Source organism: Halichoeres trimaculatus, unplaced genomic scaffold, assembly GCF_033239565.1.
Source record: "Halichoeres trimaculatus isolate MK-OKI-2021-1 unplaced genomic scaffold, fHalTri1.1 fHalTri1_scaffold_14, whole genome shotgun sequence".
Lineage (NCBI taxonomy): Eukaryota > Metazoa > Chordata > Actinopteri > Labriformes > Labridae > Halichoeres > Halichoeres trimaculatus.
Genome location: NW_027437192.1, coordinates 32,998,691 through 33,024,751, shown reverse-complemented (window position 1 = coordinate 33,024,751; position 26,061 = coordinate 32,998,691). Strand labels below are relative to the sequence as shown.

The 26,061-nt window shown below is 41.2% G+C and overlaps 1 protein-coding gene across 1 annotated transcript in view; it reads left to right on the top strand.

The window, feature by feature from the left end:
• Positions 1-26,061, top strand: part of ctdp1 (CTD (carboxy-terminal domain, RNA polymerase II, polypeptide A) phosphatase, subunit 1) — a 121,326-nt gene that overhangs the window by 17,745 nt on the left and 77,520 nt on the right. The window contains exons 8-11 of the mRNA XM_074687114.1: positions 6,463-7,485; positions 15,975-16,116; positions 16,283-16,513; positions 21,525-21,678. Of these exons, the coding sequence (XP_074543215.1) occupies positions 6,463-7,485; positions 15,975-16,116; positions 16,283-16,513; positions 21,525-21,678 (1,550 nt within the window). The remainder of the gene's footprint in view (positions 1-6,462; positions 7,486-15,974; positions 16,117-16,282; positions 16,514-21,524; positions 21,679-26,061) is intronic.

Below are 26,061 nucleotides of genomic sequence, written 5' to 3'. Positions count from 1 at the left end.
TAACATTTTGTTACTTACACACCTGTGCAATGGCTGCTTTTGGCGACAGAACTGAAACACATACAGCGTTACATGTTAGGGATGGCAGAAAGTTTTGAAAATCAATATATCAGGATTTTTTGTTTGACAATCTCAAAATCGGAATTGTTTGTCATGAAATCTTTTTTTTTCCAAAGTCAATCCTTCATTTCAGTCTTTGTTTATGAACTGGATTGGAAAAAAGTCACCACTTTTCTCCAACAGAGGGTTAAATGTTTCTCTCTGACTCACATGATGTGCATTTTATGTGAAAATATGGCTCCTGGTAAAGTCTGTAGACATTATCATCATTATTGAACTTTTTCACATGGTCTGCTGTTAATAAAGCAAACTTAAATTCACTTTAATTGTAAATACTGAAGATTTGAAATTAAGATGGAATCAGCACCACATTGTAATAGATTCAAATCCTGAGAATGTTGCACAAGGCAGCATAGCCCAGCCCTATTACATGTGTGACCAAGTGTTTTGTCTTCGCCTAACTGTAGATACTAGGTTGGAGAATTATTAACAGGAGACTAAATTCTGACTTCTCTGGCCCTGGGAGCTACGGCAGCTCTCTGGGAACATGTTGCACAGAAGGCAAAAGCACAACCAATTAGAGGTGTCCCAGTCTGATATTGATATCGGATATCGGTCCAATATCAGCAAAAAAACAAGTATCGGTATCGTATCGGAATACATCTAAAATCTCCGATATAAGCAGTTTCTGTTTCCCATTGGTTAATAATAAATGGGTCAGTTTTTCCTTATACCTACTGTTGCTGACTACTGTTCTTTGCTTGAATTATATCAAGCCTTTTCTAACATGACAGACATACTACAAAATAAGTAATAAAAGTATGCATGTTTAATGCTGATATCGTATCCGATTAATATCGGTATCGGCCAATACTCAATGCTGCAGTATTGGTATCATAACGGAAGTAAAAATGTAATATTGGGACATCCGTACTACAAATACAGAACCGTCTGCTACATCTGAAACATGTCTGTCAAGAAAAGTGACGTCAGGGAGTACCAAGACAAAGACCATGAAGTTAAAGTGTAGTGACAGATTTGTGTCCAGCAGACTTTAATTTGGTTACAGTTTTTACAGTTCTACTGTTTCATTAAGCAGAAAGATTTTGTCCAAAGCGTCGTACAGCACAAGCAAGAATTTAGACAGAAGGAAAACCTTTATTTGTGTAACAAAGTGCTATTTGGCTACAGGTGCCGCCATTAACTGCAAGAAGATTTTTTTGTTTTTTATTTTATTTTATTGATGTAGAATAAAGTAGCAAGCTAACCACAATTAATTGCTGCAACAGTATACTTTAACCTTCAACAACATTCAGTAATGAATGCTGAAAATTCACTGAGACCTTCTGACTCATTCTACCCCTGAGGACAAGAACAGAAAGCTCAGATTAAGGCTTAAGTGTTCCCAGAAGAAATGAGTCTTCAGACATCTCTTAAAGTAGAAAGGGACTCTGTGGATCAGATAGAGTTAGGTAATTCATTCACCATTGGGGAACAACAGAGGAGAAGAGTCTGGCTAGTGATTTGGAGCCGGGCTGGGCTGGGAGCCCCAGGCATCTTTCACAAGCAGAGCGTAGAGGACCAGAAGGAGTGTAGACCTGGATGAGGGACCCCAGGTAGGCAGGAGCTGTTCTTGTCAATGTTTTGTAAGCCAGAAGAAGAGCTTTGAATTTGATTGGAGCTGCCACTGAAAGCCATTTTCAGTTAAAAATAAAAATAATCTGCGAGTATTCAAACATTCGTTTGTGAGATATTTAGAAGATTCGAATACAGCAATTTCTGTTAATTCCCATCTCTAGTAGAAACCCCAGAATCTGTCTGTAACCTGCTAAGAATGCCAGGTTTTAATAACAGCACGAGGTCTTCATGAGTGCTCCTGAAATGATGAAGTCACTGCATAAGGATCTTATTTTCTCAAACACCAAGTTCTGCCCATAGCTCCGCCCTCAACAGCCTTCAGAGAGCTGGCCAATCAGAGGGAAGGGGTTTTTGGTGCGGGGAGCCTTAAAGCGACAGCAGCTGAAACTTAGTTTTTCAAACAGAGGTTGAAAAAAGGGTTTATTAGAACACCAGTATGAGAAAAGTAGGGAGAAGTGTTTTTCTGAATTTGTTTATGAGGCAAAGTTGAACAACAATCAAGGCTCATTTCTACAAAGTGGTTCAGCTCAGTTTGTTTCAGTTTGGCACATATTTCCTTTGACTAAAACTGGGACATGTCCCCAATTACAGACCCAAACCGTCCCACTTTTTGGGCCCCTTGTGTTGGGGTGACAGACATACTGATCTGACCCCTGTAGGTGGAGCTAGGAACACTGCAGTCTGCTGATTGGTCGAAAGAATCATCGCTTCCTGTGTAACAGCGGTGAGAAAGAACAACACATAACCCTGCTGCACACCCCTGGGATCAGACACAGGATCAGACTCTACCGTACCAGACTAGTCTGATCCATACTGGACCACTTGGTGGAAATGGGGCTTTAAGGTTCTTAAGTTTAGCAAAGCTTTAAAAAAACAATGTAAGAAACTTATAAAATTCACAAACAAAGTAAAATAATGAGTACCATTCTGTTTCTTGGTGGTTTCTAACAGTTCCAACAAATCCAATTTATTGTGTGTAAAAGTAACAAACACTGTTGGAAAGTTTTACCCACAGTCCCCAGTAATTTTCCACATTTGTGTTCTGAAGGCTGTTGCTCAGTGGCCCGTGGCTGCTCTAGCTTCCTCTGCCTCTTCAGATTATTTAGCTTTCCCTCCTGCTCATCCAGCCCTGCAGCACAAAGAAATAACATCGTACTTCTTTAAAGCAGCTTTATCAATGTGGGAGGTTTTTGTAGAGTTCAGACTACAAATGTCTGTTTTATTTAAAGCTGGCATGCTTATTTGGCAGGTATGAGAGTCCCACATCACTGTATTGCTGATCATTCTGTTCTGTGAAGACTTATCACATTTTGTTTCACGCTTGCAGTCGTGCCAGTCACTGTGCTCGGAGGTATCTCATTTGCCAGGGAGGAAGAGTTTACACTGAGGTTGCTGCTGTGACAGCTCTCAGTGATTTAAATTCTGTGTTATCCCTTGGACAGAGTGTCCGACTGTATGAGGAAGTCTGTGAGGTTCATTATCAGTGGGTCACAGATCCTCTGTGGTTTGAAAACACCAAGTACAGCCCTAACTTTTACTCCTTGTGAGGTTATATGGTGTCAAATATTCCAAGACTTTCAGAGTGACGTTTCAAAATGGGTTGTACACATTACAACAGCAGCACAGAGGTTTACCAACTTAAAATGTATGTCCAAAACTTTCATTCACTTCAACTTACTTTACGCCATTTAGAAAAGGGATGTGTATCAAATAGTGCTGGGCAAGTTAACACGTTATTTTCGCGTTAACCCGTCAATCTATTAACGCCTTTGAATATTTTATTGCACATTAGTGCATGTTGCTCACATGCTTTTATTTTGTAAATGTCTGTTGCTGACCGCGGTGGAACCGGAAGTGAAATTGGCGGAAAAACACGATGAGTAACCAAAACAAGCATGGAGAAGAGAGGCAACGCCACGGAACTTAAAGGCGCTCGCCGCTTAGTGTATCAGTCCACGTGCACGGTGTGCCAGATATAAACAAACACAGGTAGTCTGCCAGGACGAAGAGACACGATGAGAACTAGAACCTTATTTAGCGGCGTTTTTGTGTGAAAGTAACGCGCTGAAACTTCTCTAAATAAAGCGTGAATGCAGACCAATATCAGATTTTTTCGGTGGGAGTCTGTTTATTTGTGTTTTTGGTCAAGTAAAATATGGCCCCGTCTGAGTGCAGAGGAAACCAGCAGAGGAGCAGGGAGGGGGTGTTTGGTGCGAGCGCTCTGGGCTTCTGCTGCACACAAACACTGCTGTAGGGGTAATTTCTGCCCTAAACCTTGTGATAGGACCCAACTTGTTCCATCCTGGAGTATCACCTTAATGCCCTGACAGTGGCAATAAGCTTTAATTTTGTATTTACATTTTGTAAATTTGATTTGCACTAAATATGTGATTTAACTATTACTGTATAACAAGTACTGATTTAGTGTTTGCATGACGGAAGTTATGGCACTTTCACAATGCGATTAATTATGATTAATCAGGGAAATCATGCGATTAATTACAATTAAAAGTTTTAATCGTTGCCCAGCCTTAATATCAAAAACTGTGTCTTGTTAATAATCAATAAGACATTTTCTTAATCCATCGACATCATTAGCCTTTGTGCTTAACAATTCCCTGATCAATTCTCTACACTGTGCTGGAGCAGCCACACCTTACTGTCTCAGTTAGCTAACAGTTAATGAAGAAAACGCTAATTCAGGATTTTTTTAGTTAAGAACTGAGCACACAAAGAAACGTACATTACTTCCTCTCAAGAGGCCTATACAGTACACTCAACAAAGTAAGAATCTCCTTAATAACCAAAGTGATATGAACAAAATAGCAGTAGCTTGTTGCTAACGTAATGGGGAATTGCATTGATATGCGAACAGTTAGCATACATTGGTATAACTTCGGCTTCAGAATAGAATTCAACTTAGTCCAGAGATATCCAGATCCAGTGACCAGTTTCATATTCATTCACCTATAAACCCAATTAAATGTTGCTGACACAGAAAACCTGTAAAGCTACTTTTTGTGCAGAAAAAATCCACAGAAGGGACTGATAAGGGAATCAATAAAGAATCAGATCAATAAGCAGAATCGATATTAATAAGATCTTATCAATTCCCATCCCTAATTTAGAAACTAACTTCAGATGCTATGATACTGGACACTGTTATGTACTGCATGAGCTCTCGAGGGAGAATGCTAAGAAATTAGCGCCTAGAAGCAACACAGGAGGTTACAGAAGTGAAATGATTGGTATTAAGAGTACTTTAAGAAGGCTTGTTGTCCCTTTTTAGTCTTTTTGGGTCCTTCTGGTGCCCCTGTAGTAGCTTTACATGGTTTACTGTATGTCTTAAAATAAACCCCTGTTTTTCTCTCTATGGTGTTTTAGGAAACCCTTATTTCAGTGTCTGTCTGAAACACTCAGTTTTAGCTGCTGTCTCTTTAAGGCTCCCCGCTCCACACACCCCCTTTAATCTCATTGGCTGTCATGCCTTCAGTTTGATTGGCCATCATTCCCTGCCCTGCCGTAGCCCTGGCAGGGCAGAGCTAAGGTTAGACCTTGGTGTCTGAGGCCCATCCCCCTGTTAGAAAAGCCTCATTTGATGACTTCATAATTTCAGCAAGTCTTGTGAAAATCTGGTGATATTTTTAGAGCAGTCTGTTTTGATCAGTTTAAAGACAGAATCAGGGATTTCTACAATGTATGAATATGTAGAGGTTAGAAAATCTGCACATGCTCAGTCTGAACTTCCAGCATTGTTGCTTTACTCATGTTTAAAATATGATATCCCCATTAAATAACTTTGTTTAATTCAGGTCTTTTCCTAATTAAAGGTAGAGTCTGTAGAATTTTTTTTGTTACTTGTTAGTAAACACAACATTCAAACTGGGCTCCTCCTCCTTCGCTCAGTGCCAGCAGCAGCACACACCCACAGCAACCACCTGTAGCATCATGTTTCTGCGTAAGAGAGACTCGAAGGCCATGCACCTGACTTGGCATCTTAGCACAAGCTAATCACAGATATTTGACACATACCTGGTTAGCAGAAAGCTAACTCATGTTGCTCTTTGAACCGTGCTGCTCTCCAACGTCCTGAAAGCGAGTGAAAGTCAAGCCAAGCTTCACCCTTGTTAAGGAAAAAGCTTAATCTGTGTGTTTTGTTTTACTTTGTGTTTTTCTTTCTATCATAGCTGCTCTGATCAGCTTCATTCACTCGCTAATCAACACACAGTCACTTGCGCACTGGGTGTGTTGTGATTGGCTGATGTCACCACACCTACTCTCTGCCCAGAAACGTCCTGAAACACCCAAAACATCAGTATTCAGGCAGAGGAGAAGGTTGAGGCAGACACAGACATTAACACACATGTATAGAGGCCCAGAGAAGACGATTAAGCAGGATTATTCCTGCAGACCCTACCTTTAACTTGTCAAATATACTGCAGACTTCAGTTTTGTTGCATTCCTAGTTGTGTTAAAAATGTGCTGTTGACGACAGGAGAAATTCAGTTGTTAAATAATGAGAGTCATGAAGTCCTTTGAGAGTAAACTCCTACACATAACTGTTTTACTATTATTCGTCGCAGCTTGTCAGTGTGATCTCCCCATTGATAATTTTGTGCTTAGTATTGAACACAACCATACTTTACAGTTGTCAGGATGGTTGTTGACTCGATCGACCCCAGAATCCATTAATCCATGCCTTGCTGTTGGATCTGGTAAACATGTCCTTGAATACTGTGCAATCACCTTGCCCTATTCCTGCAGGAGGCCCGTCCAGTCGGTCAGCAGAGGTTGCAGAGCCAGCAGGGACGCCGGGTGCCGATGAGCTGAGCAATGGCCCGAGGAAAAAGGAAAAAGACACTTCTGTAAAGGAGGAGTCCACGTCGACACAGTCTTCTTCTCAGGGAGCACAGACAAATGAACGAACACATCCCACAGGGGTCGTGGTGGATGAATCAGGTAAAAGGTCAGAAACTGAGGCAGAGACTCAGCAGGAGTCAAAGGACACTCAGGGGGACAACAGAACAAATGTCAAGGATGAAGAAAGCACCAGGACACTGTTAACACGAGAGGCACAAGACAGTGCAAACTCATCAGTACCAAGCCATGAGTCCAACAACTTGGACTTTGACCTTTCTAGTGACAGTGACAATGACTCCATAACAGATAAGCCGCCCTCATCCGAGAGTGACAGTGAAAACAAGCCAACAAAACCTGGGCAGGGAAGGGCCGCGCTTGAAGCAGGCGATGGAGGAGAGGCAAAGGAAGGGAACTGTGAGGGAGAAGTCCGGTCTGAGGTGACGGAACCATCAGGAGTTCTTCTCCCAGATCCCGAGCTGGGAAACGGCTGCTCGGATCGGAGAGAGCCTGAAACAGAATCCCAGAATAGTGAACAATCTGGGGTCACAATGGGCGAGGAGCTGCTGGACCAGAGTATGGAAGATGAAGAGGAGGAAGAGGAGATTGATACTGACCAGGACGATCACCTGATCTACCTGGAGGAAGTGTTAGAAAGGATCCACGCAGAGTACTATGCACGGTACCAGGCTTACCTAAAGAAACAGGATCCTGAAGCACCAGACATCCGGAAGATTGTCCCTGAGCTGAAGAGCAAGACACTGGAGGGTACAACCATCGTGTTCAGCGGCCTGTACCCAACCAACTACCCCATGGAGAGGACCCGGGAGTTCTACCACGCCAAAGCACTGGGGGCCAAGATCGGCAAGAATCTGCTCCTTAGCTCCAAAGATCCAAATCGGACGACGCATCTCATCGCAGCACGAGCTGGCAAGTAGAAACAAGTGTGGAGTTTTATTCCTCTGTGCACAATATGGGCTACATTTAATTTAGATGATACAAAGTTTATGTATGTATTATGTCTGTTTATTACACTTCTGGAATTTCTGCCCCTTTATCTTGTTGCTGCCTTTTCGAAAATATATACTTGTTCCATCATCACAGATGAATCAAAGCTCACCTGTCCCTCAGGTGTCTCTGATCTCTGATGATCAGTGGTCAGTTTTCTGCAGTGTTACATGCTGTGTAAACATCAGCTAACTCTGCTTCTGACCAAGGAACATGTTCTATGGCGACAATATGTCGGGATGTTTTTATGGCAGGATCAGGATCTGGATCTGGATCAGGATTGATTTTCATATTCAGACTATTTTGACCTGAAAACAACATTTTTAGACCCAAATATTTCTGATCCTAAATTTTGAACTGTTTCTTTTTGCACCATTTTATAACTATAATCTAGTCTTGTTTCATCTGATGTGTTTCTTGAACTCTTTATGCTCATGAAGCACATTATCACTTGGGATGCAACGGTACAAATGGTCAAATATTGAACCCTTTGGTCCGATCTGTATGGGACAATTCACCCAAATGGACCGCGGGTGTTTGGTTTTGCAATTCATTTTGCATTGGTGCTTTATTAGCCGCTGTGTGTGTGTGTGTGTGTGTGTGTGTGTGTGTGTGTGTGTGTGTGTGTGTGTGTGTGTGTGTGTGTGTGTGTGTGTGTGTGTGTGTGTGTGTGTGTGCGCCAGGCAGGTGAAAAGCCCTCTCCTCAAGGTAATATCCCATCACTGTTGTGCCTCCACCCACACCCCCCCCTCACAGTGTTGTAACTGCTCACACACAGACGCAGGAAAAAAGATACCCAAGAGGCCTGTCCAGTTAGTGTGTCCTACTCAGCAACTTTATTGCTATATTTCCTTTTCAGAGCCATCTCGTGACTCTTTTTCAGAAAAGCGAGTAGCAAAACTAGCGACTTTCCTGGACGTTAGAGGCTCTGATGTAAAAGCACGTATTGAACTCCAGCACCCACTGCTCCTTTATGAGCAGCTGGTGCTGCTGTGTGCCCCTCCCCTATCCAAAACACACACAGGCAGACGAGTCCTCTTCACGCGCAGCAGTCCCTCCCAGCTGCAGCCAGAGCAGATGACTGCATTCAAATGAATTAAGCATCTGCTTGTCTCTTTATGGTCCCAAGCCCAGAGAAAAGAGAAGGGTTGATATCAAAACATTACAAAACCCAAAATGGACAGAAAATAGTTCATTTATAGTTGTAGACATTACATTGTTTTTTTTACACAGTTTCTGTTTCTCTATGCATCCATGACAATTACATGCTGGTGGCTTATGCAAATAAGGCTATGATGTCATTTAGCAACTTTTAGCCACTTCTTGGACAGCCATTAGCTACTTTTCTATCATGTTTACAAGAGCCATGTAGGGAGAGGCAATTCAGTATTTGAAAGTGTTTAGAAATTTAATTTGAAAGAAAGTGTAGCATTATTCAGTACACCACCATGACCGGAATTTGTTCACTGCAAAATAAAGTTTTTGCTGACAAGCAAAATAACGAGCTCATTCTGGGAGAAAATAGTTGTTCTCTCTGCACAAAACATGCACCAAAACCAAGGTACAGACCGAGCTATGGGTTAGCTGTACTGTTGAACCCCTAATTTTCACATTCATTTCAAGACGTCAGCTGGAAGAGTTGTTGAGTTTCTGCTGAATGTGCTGAGCTTTAGCTTTAGACCAGCAGCCTATGCTCAGTTCAGATGTAGCTCAGTGGAATGTTACCAGATAGACTTTGGTTTGGATTGTGACCTGTGTGAAGAGACAGAGTGTCCAGTACCTGGGGATTGTCTAATAATCTAATCATGTGAAATTACTTAAACTATGACCTCTTTAAGTGAATACAACTATCATGTTTAGCCACATATTTATTTTGCAGTGAGGACAAACTGAAAGCCTCAGTGGATGGGCAGAATTCAGGAGACACCTACATCAGTTAAGCTCATTAAAAAAGTGTTGTTTTTTTCTACTTCCTGCTAATAATGAGTGTATTAGAGTCAGAAAGAGGCTGTGTACATCCCATTATCTGTACTTTTCTGAGTACACATCTGGATTCAGGCGTATCCCTGGTATGGAGTGATGATTTGACATTATGTTTTAATTAAAAAGGCTGAAAGTTTGTAACAAATGCAATCAATCGCTGGCTAATGATGCGAGGATCCATAAGGGTCACGGAAGGCTTGTTTAAATGTCAGTCCTTTATAAGTTGACAAATCTTTCGGCTTTCTTTTTCACTGTGTCAGAGGAGATAAATGTACGTTGATTCAAGAAATGCTTAGACTACAGGAAACACGATGCTGCCCAGAGGACCAATCACAAGGCTTGCTGTTCAGGTCTTTTTGATGTGTGGTTGTGAGGTGATGCACGTCGATCTACATGTGCAGGCTTCTGCATTAACAAAGAACTACACAGACGGCGTAGGGTAGGCTGTCCTTTTGACACAGGAGTATAAACTAGGCTCAAGTCTCGTCTTAAGTATGACCAAATAACAGTGATTAATATCATACAATAAAATATATTGTAATGTTTTTTTTCCATTGTTTTGTACTTATATATTTTAACTTTGGTTCGTATCTTATATTGTTGGGTGTCCTTGAGTGCCCTGAAAGGCCCCATTAAATATCCATCCAATAAAATGTGTTGTTATAACCAAAGTCATCCAATAATCTTAGAGATCAAAGATCAAAGTGACTGAATCTAAAACTACTGCATCTTCAAGATTAATTTACAACCTTTATTCTCAGTAACCAAGACACCCAAACCCTGGTTTGACAGAAAAAGTGAAAAGTGATGAGATGTTGAACTACTGTTCTTCTGTTAAGTCTCACTTTTGTGATTTATGCAGATAGTAGTTTGTCGTTGTATTGCAGTCACATGTGAAGCGTCTGGTGAAAGTCTTGGAAATCGTAGAAAGACTTGGGCCCAGAGAGGAAATTTTCTGGATCATGTTTTTGATGTTGTCCATTTGTATGGTGTGTTTTGTCAACCTGTGTTTCTGAGTCAGAGTTTTTGAAGTTGATTTGGTGTCCATGCAGTGATTTCCACTACAGAGTCATGTCTGAGGTCCCTCAGATCTCAGTCACCCAGTGTTGGTTTTCAGCTTCTTCCTTTTTGTCCAAAGCTTTTCTAATTTCTCTGAATCTTCTGATGATGTCGTGCAGATGAATTACCTAAACTCTTTGTGATGATCCGCTGAGAAACTTTTCCCTCCAATCATTGATCTGTTTGCTCTGTGCAGTGTCTCTTCCCATCTTTCCTCGGGAGAGACTCTGGAGTGTGACTTTTTAGGATAAGATATTCTTTATCAATCCCCCATTGGGGTGAATTCTTTTGTTACAGCAGCTCACAGCAAGAGACAGGGGAATACGACAATGTACTGCCAAAGTTAGAATAGAGAAATACTTAAGGTAGGGAATACAAATAAGTCTTCAATATGGAAAATACACCCCTGAAGAAGATCTCAAGACCAGGGAAAATACAAGACTTCACATTTGGCATTGATGGATCATAATCAGGCTGTAAGTAGAGCTTAAACATGCAGAAATAGTAAAACTAGAGGGTGTATATTTGATTAAAAACTGTATTTAAATTCAAAAAAGCTGTTCAACAGCTGATGAAACGTAAATACTGCAGGGTGGACATAACTCACATTTTTACTTATTACAGTAGTTTTTATAGCATTGCACAACCTTTTCAGTGTTTTTTGTTCCTGTCTTAACTTTTTTAAAACACTTGAAACTGTTTTGGTGCCATTTCCAATCAAATGTAGGGTTTAGATTAGGGCCTGACTGAATTTAAAGGCCAACTGATAAAATCAGCAGACTATAGCCCTTTTCAAAACAATCATCCTTAGCTGAAGTGAAGTTACTGATTAATCTCCAGTATACTCTCAATTTCTCTTAAAACAGTAAATAATTTGAAGTGCCAGGCAACATTACAGAAGTGAAGTGGGCAGAGCATGCCAAAATCTATATAGAAAACCTAGTGCTAGCTTTATGCTAACATATATGGGAAATTGCATTGATATGCTAGTGATTAGCATATATCGATATAACTTCATTTTTTTTGATATACAAAATTTCAACTGTTATCACAAAACATATCACAGTTACTCTCTGTAAGCAGCACTGAAAACTCTAAAATGTAAACTCTAAATTAAAAATGCCAACAGGCAAATGTTTCCAAACAGAAAGACCAGAGAAAAGTTGCATGCAGGCTCATGGCTGTCCCCAGCATTAACCTCTGGAAACAAGGCAAGAGTTGGTAGTGACAAAGAGTCTGCAGGTTGGGTTGAAAACCTGGGCCACCTGCTCGATAGCTGCCCCCATGGGGCCATCCGCCAGGCTCAGGGTGAGCCCCTTAGAGTGCTTTATAAAGCCCGGCTCACACTACAGGATTTAAAAAATCTTATAAGATTCTGAAATCATGCTGTATCTCACACATAAGGAGAATCTTCACAGATCATCTTCTCTTAAATCTTAAGCACGCACTAACTACAAGATTTGAAAATACTGACCAGCACACACTACAGGATTTCACCAAGATTATTTGACCAGAGAGAGTGATGCACCACATGAGCTCAGTTGTTTGATCTGAGGTTTTTAGCGCACTGGTGGGACAGGAGGAGAGAGAAGCGGAGCTGTCTGCAGCGGTGCCTTTTGTTTGAAAATTATCGGGGTGGCTCCGACGAGTCTGTGAGACGATCGTGGGGCTAAAGATTCAGATTTCTTCCCGATTGTCGGGAGGACCGTATCGGGGTTAAATCGGGGCGAGAATCCTGTAGTGTGAGCCAGGCTTAAACCAACTAGTTGTGGACCAAGACATCTGCATTTCAAAGTTTCTCTGTGTGACAGTTAAAAACATCACTGTTCCCAGCTTTTGGTAATGAAAGGAGGAAGTCTTCTGAGGGGATGATGAGTCAGTCTGACTGCATATAGATACGACCCTGACAACCTCTTGAATCAGCCTGTTTTTGTTATCAGACTCAGCTGATTGACAGAAACACGGTTCGCTGCGTTCTGGCCTTTGAGGAGCACACGGGTGCTGAAGCCTGTTTTATTTTTCTCCTCCTGACACGTGAAAAACAAGAGCTGATGACAAATGAATTTTATGGATTCCTGTTTTGTTTGAGACAAAAATCTGTCAATGCTGAGATATGTTATGGACTTGATTGGTCTGACCTGTGGTCCTCATGAGCTCATGTTGTGTATGATGAACACACCAGCATTTAAAACACACTCTGACTACATGACTGACCTCAGGTGTCACTGCTGTCAGCAGACTTGTGTTAAACTCTGCACATCAACCGTTTACAACAAACCAGCATTATACTCCACCACTGCTACCACTACTGCTCCACTGAGCTTCTGAATGACTTTTCAGGCTGAAGAGCAGTAAAGGAGCACTCAAGTTTTTATTGAAACGTTCTGGTTTGTTTTCTGAAAGCAGGCAAAGAAAGAGTCTGTTTTCTCCCGATTGAGAGCAGCATTGGATAGCTGCTTATCTCAGACCTGGGTAAGACAGAAACAGTCCCACAGGGCAGGGGAACTGTTAGAATTGACATTTTTTATTTCTACTATTAACCATCACAAGTTTAGTGAGTTGAATAATTTGTTTTTGAATTATTATGTCAGTTCAGAGTCCCTGTGAGGAGTTTGTAAGTGATCTTGAAAAAGTTTTCCTTCTAGATATATGCCTGATCATAATTCACAAAATGAGATTATCAGCACCAATATAGGTTATTTTTGATTTAAGGGACTAAGTCTCTATAACAACACCGGCCGACAAAGTTAGCTTGTTGTCACATTTCAAACAATGAATTAATACACTGCCCCCTCACTTTGCATCCTGGGTTTTCTTCAACAAAGAAAAGTAGAGTTAAAAGATCTGCTCTCCAAACATTTGCTTCAAAACAAACACTCCTTGGTAATAGTCACGTCTTCATGACAGCAGGTGCAAGTGCTCATAGGTTTGAGTTATGTCAGTAGTAGATTTCCAGACTTATAAAAGAGCTGTATTAACTTTGTAATTTACAAACACATATCACCCAAAGCACTACACTAACAGCAAAACAGTTATTACTCAGGAGACTGAAAACTACCATGGCCAGTGGGTGACAGGCAACTTGCAAAAGCCACAACAGGAATGCTAAAGGAACAACACAAATGCAAAAGGAACAACACAAATGCTAGAGCTACAACAAAAATGTAAAAGTCGCAACACAAATGCAAAAACACAAATGCAAAAACTACAGTTTATATGCAAAAGCTTCAATACAAATGCAAAAGCCACAACACAACGGAAATACAGCTACAACAGAAGTTAAAAAGGTTAGTATCCCAAACGGACACAGAAAAGTTGTAAAAGTAAGTAAATTATTAATTTCTTTGTCAGCTTTATCTATGATAATAAAGCTCTGTAGGGGTCTCACCTGGTGATGTCCTTCATGGTACATATATTTTTTGATGACCGGAAAAATATGTCATTTATTATTTAGCTTTATGAATCAATAACGTTAGCATTACTGGTATATTTACCATAGCTGAAGGTAGAATAGAAAACGGTCATTTACTTACTTTCGCAACTTTTCTGTGTCTGTTGGAATAACTGTCCTGTTAACATCTGTTGTGGCTGCACTTTTATTCCTGTTTTTGCTTTTGCATTTGTGTTGTGGCTTTTGCAAATTGCCTGACACCTACCGGCCACCGTAGCAAACTGTGTTAATCTGTTTACCCCGTTTTAACATCATACTCCCCGTAGTCATCAACACTTTCAAAGGTTTACCAACAATAGAGATTTATCATGAAGATGAAACCTGTTTAGCCTACTAACCAGTGTGAAAAAAATATATTATGATACGTTGCTTTTTTTTACAACACAGCTGGATTCAGAAGCAGTCTTCTGAAAGCGTTTGCTTAATGTCTGAAGTACAGTTGGGTACACAAAGGGGGGACTAACTGCTCCAAACCAACCAGCTCAAAACCAACCAGCTCATCTAGGGCAAAAGCATGTGTGACCCACATGGTGACACATTTTGTCAAAGAGGGGGTATTCTGCTTTCTCAAATTGAAACATGGAGATGAAGTGGATATAAAATCTTTCTGTAAACTGCTTTAAATGGTCTGTTCTGAAGACAGCACAAGATCTTAATGAGACCTTCACAAGATCCTTATCAGATCTTCATCACATCAAGACCTCCAAATGCTTCATGACATGTCAGAGGGTCGGGGCCTCAAACACCAAGGTATTTCCATTGCTACCTCGTGGGCTGGCGAATCAGACAGAGTCAGGTTGGTGGAGAGGGAGGAGTCCAATGAGAGGGTGTTTCCATAAAGTGTACGGATACGGGCTAAACAGAGCAGTACCGACAGAAATCAGTGAGGGCAGTGTTGGTATTATAACCTTATAGCTTTAGTGAGACACAAAGGAAATAACTATAGAGGAACTTTTTGGAGCAAAGCTTGGCAAGTTGGTGTGGGATTTCTCCCTCTGTTTTTGTCTTTTATGCAAAAGGTCCATTATCAACACCTCCTCCACAGTGGCCATGTTTGTTTTTGTCATAAACTTTTAACTCTGGGCTGCCCCCCTCTGGTGGATGGATTGGTTAACAGCAATGCCAATGTAATAGACACACAGGATAAATGGGCCTGAAACCTGCTATGGGGGCACCAGAGGTACAAAAATAAAGCCTAAGAAATACACAATACCCTCTCTGTAAACAAGTAGGCTTGGCAGACCTACACAAGTCTAAGTAATGGGCCAGCAGGTGCAGCTTCTTGTTGTGTGTACATATACCCTTTTAAGTTTGTAAGTAAAGCAATGTGTTTAAATCTTGGTGGAATAGGTAAAAAGGTTCTTTATACTGACTTAAAAAAAAAAAAATGATTCATATCTGAACCCAAACAGTTACAGCCTGAAGAGTTAGCATGTATTTTATAGCTTAGCTTAAAGCTTGGGTCCTGAAGCTGCTGAGTCCTGGGTCTTTGGTCTGTGGGAACAGTGATGAAATAAAATCAAACATGTTCACTCCACTAATCTTGAACAGGGAACTACACAGTGACTGATAGGATGTGTGCTTTCACAGTGATAGTCAATTTGCAAACAAGCGTTGTGGGTTAATGAGCTTCAACAGTCTTTGTGTTAAACATCAATACTTTTATTCAAGCAGGAACACTCCTCCCTGAGGGTTTGACTGAACAAAACAGGACGTTACAGGAAACTAATGAGTGAAAAATGAAAGGGCTGGGACTTCAATAACTTCAGGACACAAAGATTGACCAGTGAATGATCTGACCCATTGTCCAATCATTGATCCCAGTTATTCTACATTTCCACTGTGGGTTTATTTCCTGATAGCTTTCGATTCGTCACCTCAAAGTCTCTTCAACTCCTCCTCTGTTTCTGATCTGCAGGTACTGAAAAGGTTCGTCAGGCCCAAGGCTGCAAGCACCTCCATGTTGTCAACCCTGACTGGCTGTGGAGCTGTCTGGAGCGCTGGGAGAGGGTGGAGGAGCAGCTCTACCCTCTGAAGGAGGACTACTCCAGAACGCCAAGGTAAAGCAGTCATCTGTTCGTTTTAACCTCAGTTTCTGTGAGAGGAAGTAGTCTGTCAGGACTAAGAGATTGTTGTATCAGCACAAACCATTCCATGATGACTCCTAACCACAGAAAATGAAACCTTTAGTGACGACGACTGAGCTCCATCTCTTTCCTGTCGTAGGAGCAACAGTCCAGCAGCTTTCTCTGACCACCTGGGCTCCTTGCAGAAGACTCTCTTCCAGCCCTCCGCAGTCCAACACAGACCTCCACCTCCTGCCCCTGAGATCCGAACCTATGATCCAGTCACCGGGAAGCTGATCCGCAAGGGCCCTCAGGCGCCACGGCCTTCGCTCTACCTCCAGGCGTCGGGGTCTGTGTTGCTCTCTGAACAAAGAGAGCAGCCCTGTCTCAGGTGAGAGTACTAAAGAAACACAGTAGAATAATGCATGATGGGAAACCAGGTTCTGAGAAGCGGCTTTTCTTTTTGCAGTTGAAGGAGACTTATCCTGAGACTGTTGATAATGGATTTATATTAATAAAACTGAGTCTGATGAGGCTACACAAAGTTCAGAGTCAAACATAAAACTTTGGGTTTATTTTTAATGTAAGAGCAATTTCCTGAACACACAATTCTGCGCGAGTAGACCAGAGTGTCGTGTTATTTCTTCCTCTGCTACAGCTGCACCTCTGTCTGCAGTCACTACTCTCTCCCCAGCATTGTCCCACCCACACCACCATCTGATTGGTTACAAGCATAGCCATGGCTTGTGTAACAGCCAATCAGCAGTCATAGCTGTGCATGCACAGTGCTTACACAAACTGCAGAGAGGAGAAAAGGTTCCTGAAATTGTAATAAACATCCCAGTCCCAGTTTTTTTTTAAATTATTTTCATTTAACTTTTTAAGACGTGCTGCAGAGCCTAGGAGCTGTTTAATAAACATATGCTTAAATGCATTTGAACTTAGTTAACTGTCAGAGTTTGAATTATTCAAAATATTGACGTCAACATTTTCACCTTTACTGCAATAAATATCTGCTCCAAATATCAGTTATAGGTCTCCCTGACAAGTAATGATTTATATTCAAATATCTTTTTGTACAGGGTTCCAGCCGATCCTTGAAAGGTCTTAAAAAGGCATTGAATTCATAATTCTAAAAATAAGGCCTGAATTGGCATTAAAAAGTCTTAAATCCAAATTTCAAAAGTCTTAAAAATTTGAACACATTGGTAAGATTTGTGTTCGTTTGAAGTAAAAAAAAATATTAAGTAACATTTATCTATTTTTCTAAATCATTACCTGGTTTACTCTCGTGGCAACATTGAGTAATCACAATAGTGTAACTAACAAAATGGTGATGTGGTTGCACCAGGAACTTTTAAAGCAGATGCATGTCTTGGTTCTACCTAGGGTGCCTGGAAAGAGAAAAAAAGTAAGCAAAAATTGGCAAAAAATTCAAAAGTGGCTTAGGAAAATTGATTATGGCAGCAAAATTGAGAATTAAATTTGAAATTGAATTTCAAAAACCATGTAAAATTCCAAAAATGGTTGTGACTGTGGCCAAAAAAGATGAATGGGGTCAAAATAGGTATAAAGTTGTAAAAAATTGGGTTAAAAAAAGGAAAAAAAGTGATGTTTTATTTAAAATTAACAGTGGGTTAAAATTGCCTCTAACCCAGGTAATTCATGTGGTGTTTTTGTTTGTTAGTTTTGTTTGTTTCAATTGTGGTTCATTGTCGACTTGTTTTTAAATTTGATTTCCAACGTCATTAAAAAAAAGTCTTAAAAAGTCTTAAATTTAACTTGCCTTGAGCTGTAGGAACCCTGTTGTAATCCCTGAGGGGAAATCACATTTCAGTTTCATCACGTCCAAGAAACGACAATGACATAGGCTATATCGTGGGGACAGGACAGGAGCAGGAGAACTGTGGGCCAGCCAAGGGGCCCAGTGTGGAACACCCATTTTATTGTCCATAAAAAACAATTCAAGAAGGGGGAGAGGGAAAAAGAAAAAAACAAATACCTAACTATGCTCCTGTAGGGGGGGTGCAGTGTGAGATTGGAAATAAAACCACCTCAGCAGATCAGCACATAAATGACTTTTACACCAAAACTCAAAGACTTGCACATATAGTAATTGGTATAGGCCCTGAAAAGGTTTCCTCCCTACACCGGGCTCCCCTATGACATGAAACTTGCATACACAAACTCAGACCTGGCGTGGGATTTTGAGCCTACCCTACGCTCACGTTTAGATTGATAAATGCTGGTCTGTCCGTGGATATGAGTGTACACTCATACTTTGGTTGTATGCATATTTGATAAGTGAGGGCCCCACACACGCTCCTAATAAAAAAAAGATTTACAGCACATGGGAAAGGGGAGTGCTTCAACCATGACGAAACTACAACAGTTCTTAGTGTGGTGTGATACCACAGTCAGTTTACATAAATTAAACTCAGAGAAGCTTTCAAAGTCTCAGGCTATCTTAAGAGATGTTTAAAGTGATACTCGGGGATGGAACAAGTTGGTTCCTATCACAAGGTTTAGGGCAGAAATTACCCCTACAGCAGTGTTTTTGTGCAGCAGAAGCCCAGGGCGCTTACACCAAACACCCCCTCCCTGCTCCTCTGCCGGTTTCCTCTGCACTCAGACGGGGCCATATTTTACTTGACCAAAAACACAAATAAACGGACTCCCACCGAAAAACTGTGATATCGGTCTGCATTCACGCTTTATTTAGAGAATTTTCAGCGCGTTACTTTCACACAAAAACACCGCTAAATAAGGCTCTAGTTCTCATCGTGTCTCTTCATCTTGGCAGACTACCTGCGTTTGTTTATTTCTGGCACGCCGCGTGCAGACTGATACACTAAGCAGCGAGCGCCTCGTAGCCAGCTGTGGCCCTGCAGCGGAGGTAGCGCCGTTTTACAACACGATGAGAACTAGAGCCTTATTTAGCGGTGTTTTTGTGTGAAAGTAACACGCTGGAAATTCTCTAAATAAAGCAGGAATGCGGACCGATATCAGATTTTTCGGTGGGAGTCCGTTTATATGTGTTTTTGGTCAAGTAAAATATGGCCCCGTTTGAGTGCAGAGGAAACCGGCAGAGGAGCAGGGAGGGGGTGTTTGGTGTGAGCGCTCTGGGCTTCTGCTGCACAAAAACACTGCTGTAGGGGTAATTTCTGCCCTAAACCTTGTGATAGGACCCAACTTGTTCCATCCCAGAGTATCACTTTAATACCACTTTTATTCAGACCAGTACGAGTCCTCCTTTTTGAGTACTTACAGATACCAAGTACTGATACCACGAGTACCGATACCACAAGTACTTTTGATACACAAAATTTATAGTGTCAGATTATTTTAAACAAAGACAGCACAGTCACTGCCATTAAGTCCAAAATGAAACACAAACAACTTTCTCTGAGTTTAAGATTTTTTTTTAAATAAATTAACAAAAGAGCAGATTTTCATCTGAATGTGTGGTCACTAAGTAAACAGTTAAAGGGTCATTTTGAGTTTTTGGGTCTAAAATTTCTTTAACTTGAACAGGTGTTAAACTGTTTTCGTTTTCAGCTTTGGAGAAGTAATATTGCATAGAGACATTAAAGCTCACACAGTTCTTCAGGTCTGCTCTGACCTTCAGTTGTCATTCATTCATCAGTCACACATGCTAATGATGGGTTTCTGTACGTGTGTGTATCTGCGTCAGTGTTCACCTCATAGGTAAGCTTGTCAGTGGAAAGCTTAACAGAGACTGTTCCCACATCCCAGGGGAAATGACTTCAGCTTCCTTCACACAGGCTACTCACAATGGCTGGAATGCATTTATTGAAAAAAAAATGGTGACACTAATTATTCAGCATGAGCATGAAATTGAGCACATAATTGGTGGATTAGAGACAGTGTGGTGTTTTCAGGGTGTTGCATAAACTTGGATTTAATCATCAAAGGAGATCTTTTTAATTAAGCACTGCCAAGAGGAAGTGGGAAAACTTCCTCTTCCCAATTAAGTCAAACATCACATATGTTTATTTCTTCTTTTAATCCAAGGGAAGTGTTAGCAGGTCTAATTATCCAAACACAGACTCTAACCTGCACTTTTTCACCTCCAGCTTAACAGCGGCTCATTTTCTTGTTTTATGAAAAAATGATGATTAAGCTTAAAAAGTTCAGTCTCCCACGAACTAACATGAGGATTATTGTTAAATCAGAATATGTTTTCAAAAATAAACATACTGACCAGTCAACCAGCCCTTTCCACGGAGGATCTCTTATTACTCTGTATTGTTGATGTCTGATGGAGTCCATGGTGAAAACTAACCCCAGGAGTTACAAGTCAACTTGCCATTGTTCTTCTCTGCTCGTCGCTCTCTGCTAATTAAAGTTCCTCTTTGTAATTAGCTCCACTCTTCTCCTCTGTAGTGCCCCCTGTGGCGGTTCAAGATAACATTTGATCAGCTTTAAGAACAAAGCTTTTCCATGAACACCTCAGGATCTACTGATTAGATTATTTTAATGAGGGGGATGATGACCATTAATAATGATATTCAGGCTGTTGTTAATAGAATAGAATAGAACGTACTTCCTTAGTCCCCAGAGGCATATTTTGAGTCACAGCAATGATACAAGAAAATGTACAGTGCAAAAAGAATAAATTATATGTAAATGGAAAAATATAATAAGTGTGAACCAGGAAAAAAAAGTCCATTAGAGATGACAGCTCGTCTATCATTATCCAGTTCAGCCAGTCTCCACCTCCACAGGGTCCAGGACTGAGCTTCTTCAGCAGTCTGTTCAGTCTCCGTCTCCTGGATCCTGTCTGCTCACAGCAGGTGAAGTTCTTCCAGTGTGGCGTTGGTGTCTGGTGTTAGCTCTGTTAGCCATGTCTGTGAATAGCATGATGCTACTCTGCCTTGTGGTATTCCCTCTGTTGCTGGGTTGGCATGGCTAGCTCGTCCATCTTATTGGAGATAGATCTTACGTTCCCAATAACAATGGATGGAAGGACAGGTCAGTGTCGTCACCTCTTGGCTCACACCGCAGCACCAGCACATCGTCCTTGCCTTCTTCACCTAGCTCGGAGGAAACATTGGACCTAGCACCAGTTAGCATTGATATGCTGCAGGCTGCTAACCGTTGACCTCGTCTGTAAACAATTTGACCATGGTTACATGAGGATCTCACACACCAAAAAAAGTAAAGTAACATCACTGCAGACCTCACCAGAGCCAAACAGAGAAGAACAAAAAAAGTTCCCAGTGAATCGTTTGGTCTTTTTTCCCTGTTTTTAGAATCTCACAGAGGACTTTTTCATCTGATTGAATTGGGGCATCCTAAGACCAAACCAAAAGGGCTTGTAGTTGTACAGTAGTTTACATGACCTGTGTTTGAATCCTGTTTGTCTTATCTCACACCAGAGGAACTTCACCGAGTCTACAAGACGACGCGGCTGGACCAACCCAAGACGATGAGCAGCCAGGACCGTCACGGCGAAAACGCCAGCCGAGCATGTCTGAAACGATGCCTCTATACACGCTGTGCAAGGAGGATCTTGAAAGCATGGACAAAGAGGTAAGAAGAGTGAGGGGTCATTACCACCACTCACTAAGGGCTCTAATTTGGTAGACCAGACGGTCTACCAAATTGTCAAATTGGCAGCGCACTGTGGTGCGCTGCACAAAATTAGCACTGCGCCAGGCTTGCGCCCCCTGCGCTGCACCACGAAGTTAGAGCCCTAAGTGTTTATGTGTTTGAGGCATCATGTAAGATTCACCAAAATCACCAAGAAACAGCTTCTTGTAGGAGAGTCTGACTTGTAGCAGGTTTTTTTATATACAAAGCCCTGTTTTATTATAAATCTCATTGCCATGTAAGAGTTGTTGTTATCTCTCAAAGTTCAGATTCAGAGAGATGATGCCTCAAGGTTTCACAACAAAAATTTGATAAAAGTAGCAGCTGGCTGGTGGGGAATGTAAGGGTGCTGTGAGTGTTAAGAAAGAAGGTGTTGCTGAACAGAGCTTTAGTTTGTTTTATTAACTAGATAAACTTTAAAAAATCTTTGTATTGCATTAAAATCCAGCAGCTTGGTTTATTTGGACATAACCTGATTGAACACTCACAGATGCAGTGTGAAAGGCGAGTGTTTGTTGTCATGCTGTGACAGTTAAAACCTGTCACTCACATGCTGTTCAGGCAGAGTGTTAATGGGTCGCACCATGTTAGGGTCCAAATCAAAGAAACTGTGAATTTCATTGCAAACACTCATTTTCATGATGGTGGCTTTGGGATGTTTTGAAACCCATCCAGAAACTAATGTCTGTTGATGGACTTCCTCCTATATGCATCAATTGCTATGAACTCTGGGAAAGGAGCGTTAGCGCTCAATGAATGTCACATTCACAGTGTGAAGAGAGAGCAGGGTTTAAATAGTGAAGGGTTAGGTGCTCTTGTTCTGGAGACTCAAGATTTAGATCTCGGGTAACAAATTTGTCCCTAAAAATGACCCTGCCTCAGGGCAAGAAGTCCAGGAACTTTGAAGGTGGGGCCTGCAAGCTGAACATTTCTGATAAGTGGAGCATCCACAGTGATTTTATTTTCCCCTTCCTTTGTCCACAATAAGCTGACCCCCCGGCTGTGATGGACTTGGTTTAGTAGCTCCTGAACAACGGTCTTTGAGCCTGATGGTGTGAGTGTTTCTCTGTCAGCTCCTGGTGTTAAGGCCTTTGCACAGTGTCCTTTTATTTTTTTGTCTGAAATTGACACACATTGAAAAGAAATTTGATCCCATGTTATGTTGATAGTGTTTCCACACTCAACCTGAAAATTAGTCCATCATTATTATTTTCCTTTTTTTTTTTTTCAGCTGTCCAGCTCACTTCCAAGGTTGTTTGACTATTCAGACGCCATAGGCTACCTGAAAAATCGAGTAATTTCGAGCTTTGTTTAGATGAACACCTGTGTTTGTGTGTGTGTCTCTGTGCAAAAACTTGCACTTGTGTCATTTTTAGACGTGGATGGACCCAGTGTGTTTTTTTTCCTTTTCTCAGGTAGGGAAAGAACCACAAAACCGTTGTCACTTCTTGATGATTGGCTCGTACTGTGAACTTCTGTGTGCAAGGTGTCTTGGACGTTTTTTTTTTTTTTTGTGGATCACAGATCCAACTGGAGAGCTTCAGCTGAGCGTGTCAGTGGATATCCAGTTCAGAAGAGGGTTTGGTGGCTGTGGAGTGGGGTGAAGGAGCATTACTATCTATCAGAAATGGCCCTGGGGGCACCAAAAAAAAAAAGGCCTAGGTTTTTGTCCTGTGTTTAATTTGATAGTTGTGATATAGTTTTCCTGGCCGTCCACTTTACAGATTACGTGTGTGTGTCTGTGTGTTCACTCATGTGTTTGTGTGTCTGTGTTTGCATTGGGGCAAAACTCTGCCATGCGAGTTAAGGAGAGCAAAGGAGAGTTGTGAACGCGCGACCATGAAAAGACGGAAATGACATCTTGTCTTGTAAATAAAATAAATAACACAATGCTATTTGATCTGTTAAATACTAAAACAGGGTATAATTTTGATCTAAGAGAGTTAAATTTAAATTACTTCTGTTGTGATCTAAAATAAATTAGTTTGATTTGTAGTGGGGGGCGAGGATTCATAGGGGTGAAAGCCGTCAGGGTTTGTTTTTAGAGCTGAAACACGGCTCCATCTCGCTCTCTTTATGCTTTAAGCGGCAGAGCGGTTTGCTGTTTCAACAGTTGAAGCTGTTTCAGGCTTTTTGTAACAGCTTCCGGCTCCTGTCTACTCTGTGTCAGTGGATCCATCTGTAGTGAAGTACAGCACGATCAAAACCACAGGCTGAATATCCTCCATGCTAACAGGCTAACTGCAGTGCTACAGAAAACGCTTTCAGTCTTTCTTTACCTTCTCTGGTATCACTTCGTGGTGGTCTTACTGCACTCTACTGGTGTTGTCGTAGGACTGGGAAAATATACGATTTAATTCTTTTACAATTTTTGGGGTGCCAATTTATTTTAAATAGCAATTCTTTGAAATTTCCAATTTTGTGATTTTTAACACAGGACTTTGTGAAAAAAATTAAATCATGATGATGTCAACAGACTATATCCGGAGCGATAACTTCCCAAAAATGAGTCAGTGAGTCAGTATTAGGATTTATTCAGGAGATCTGACTTCACATTGAAGAAAAATATTTTGCCCTCTGCTGGAGAAATCCAGTAATGCAGTAACTTTTTTTCCAGCTCATATACAGATTAAAATGAAGGATTTCAATAATGATTTAAAAAGTTTTGTTTTTTTTTTTCAAAAAATTGCAGTTTAAAAATTAATAAACAAAAAATCCTCACACTAGTTTGACTTGATTTTCTTTTCCCACCCCATCTGGCGTTGTGTTGCAGTTCCCCTTTTTTAATATTTGTTTTTAACTAACAGATCTCCAGCATGCAGGGCCCATTCCTTAGTTTGCTGTTGCTGTCTTCGTTTATTTTTGCGTGAATGTAAACAAACACATCTTTTACATAATGATCCCCACACAGCTGTGACACTTGAAGATAAACCTCAGAGATTCTGTGATGTTGCTGTTGTTCAGATTCCTCCTTATCAGGTGTACTTTCCTTGATTTTACATTTCTTTTTCTGTTCCTCTGATGAGGGAGATGATTGCTTTTGTCTGGGAGCTCTGCAGCTGCTGCTTGGATTACACCATTTGATGGAGTCTGAGTTCTGCTATTATAACAGCAAGAGCAGATCCTTGAGATCCGCTAAGGGCCTCTCAGCAGGTGATTGTTCAGCCCAGCGGCTTCTCATGTGGTCAGAAACACGTTTATTTAAAAAAGAACATTTCAATTTGATATTGTTGGTGCTGTGCGGTGTTTAAAGGGGACATATCATGCTTGTTTCTCCTTTTCACTATGCCAGACTAGGATGCCTGTAAAGCATTTCTGCCCTCAGTACAAGTCATTTAGTTCCTTCATTGCCCCACAATAGCGTTCTCAATATCCTCATTGTAGGCCATTCTGAAGATCTCGTTGAAACACTCCGTTTGGAGAATGACCTCCAGTAACCTCGCAACGTCACAGCCCTTTGTGCTCTGATTGGTCAGTTCTATCAGAGGGGCGGAGGGGGTAGGGCCAGGGGGCGGTTTTTGCAGCATGGCAGTATTTACAAAATCACCACATTGAATGGAGCAGACCGAGCGAGTTTGCTGTTTGCCAAAACTTCACCGTAAGGCATTGATAGCACTAATAAAATGGCAGAGTATAGGATACGTCCTTTTGTATTGGACCCCGAGTCAGACCCGGACGGTTCTGCAGCTCAGGAGGAAGAAAATCCACCTGGACACAGATCATCTCAGGACGCTTCAGTGTGGTGAGTCAAAGCGGTACTGTAACATGTATAGTTTATATGTGGAAATATAGGCAGACTTCACCAATTAACTATTTCTATAACAGGGCTCCATCCTGCTCCTTCACTTTTCTCTGTCTGTTTTATCCATCATGCTGAAAGTGTAGTCCAAAGATCGCCTCTATCGTCAGGTCGTCACTATGTTATTACCGCAGCATTATTGTGGTCCAGGTTCACAGTGCATGTCAGAACAAGCATGCAAATATCACAGTCTCACAAGTATTACGACGTCTGCTAAAACTACAGTGTTTCAACTGCTAATTCACCATGTAAAGCCGAGCTGCTCAGCAGAGCAGAGTCCCTGCATCCAGCACTCAGTCAGTTGGCTATTGGTGGGTGTATCCCTCGGTGGCAGTTGTGTGACTAACTGACATCACAGAGGAGGAGCTGCTTTATCAGATTACTCAAATAAAAAGAAAGGATCCTCGTGGCGTCACGACGGTCGAAATCTTGCGGCCAAATGTCAATGACCTATTTTCAGAGGCATCAAATCTCGTTCTAGGATATCAGAAAAAATACAATATCTCATATTTTGAAAATTCAGG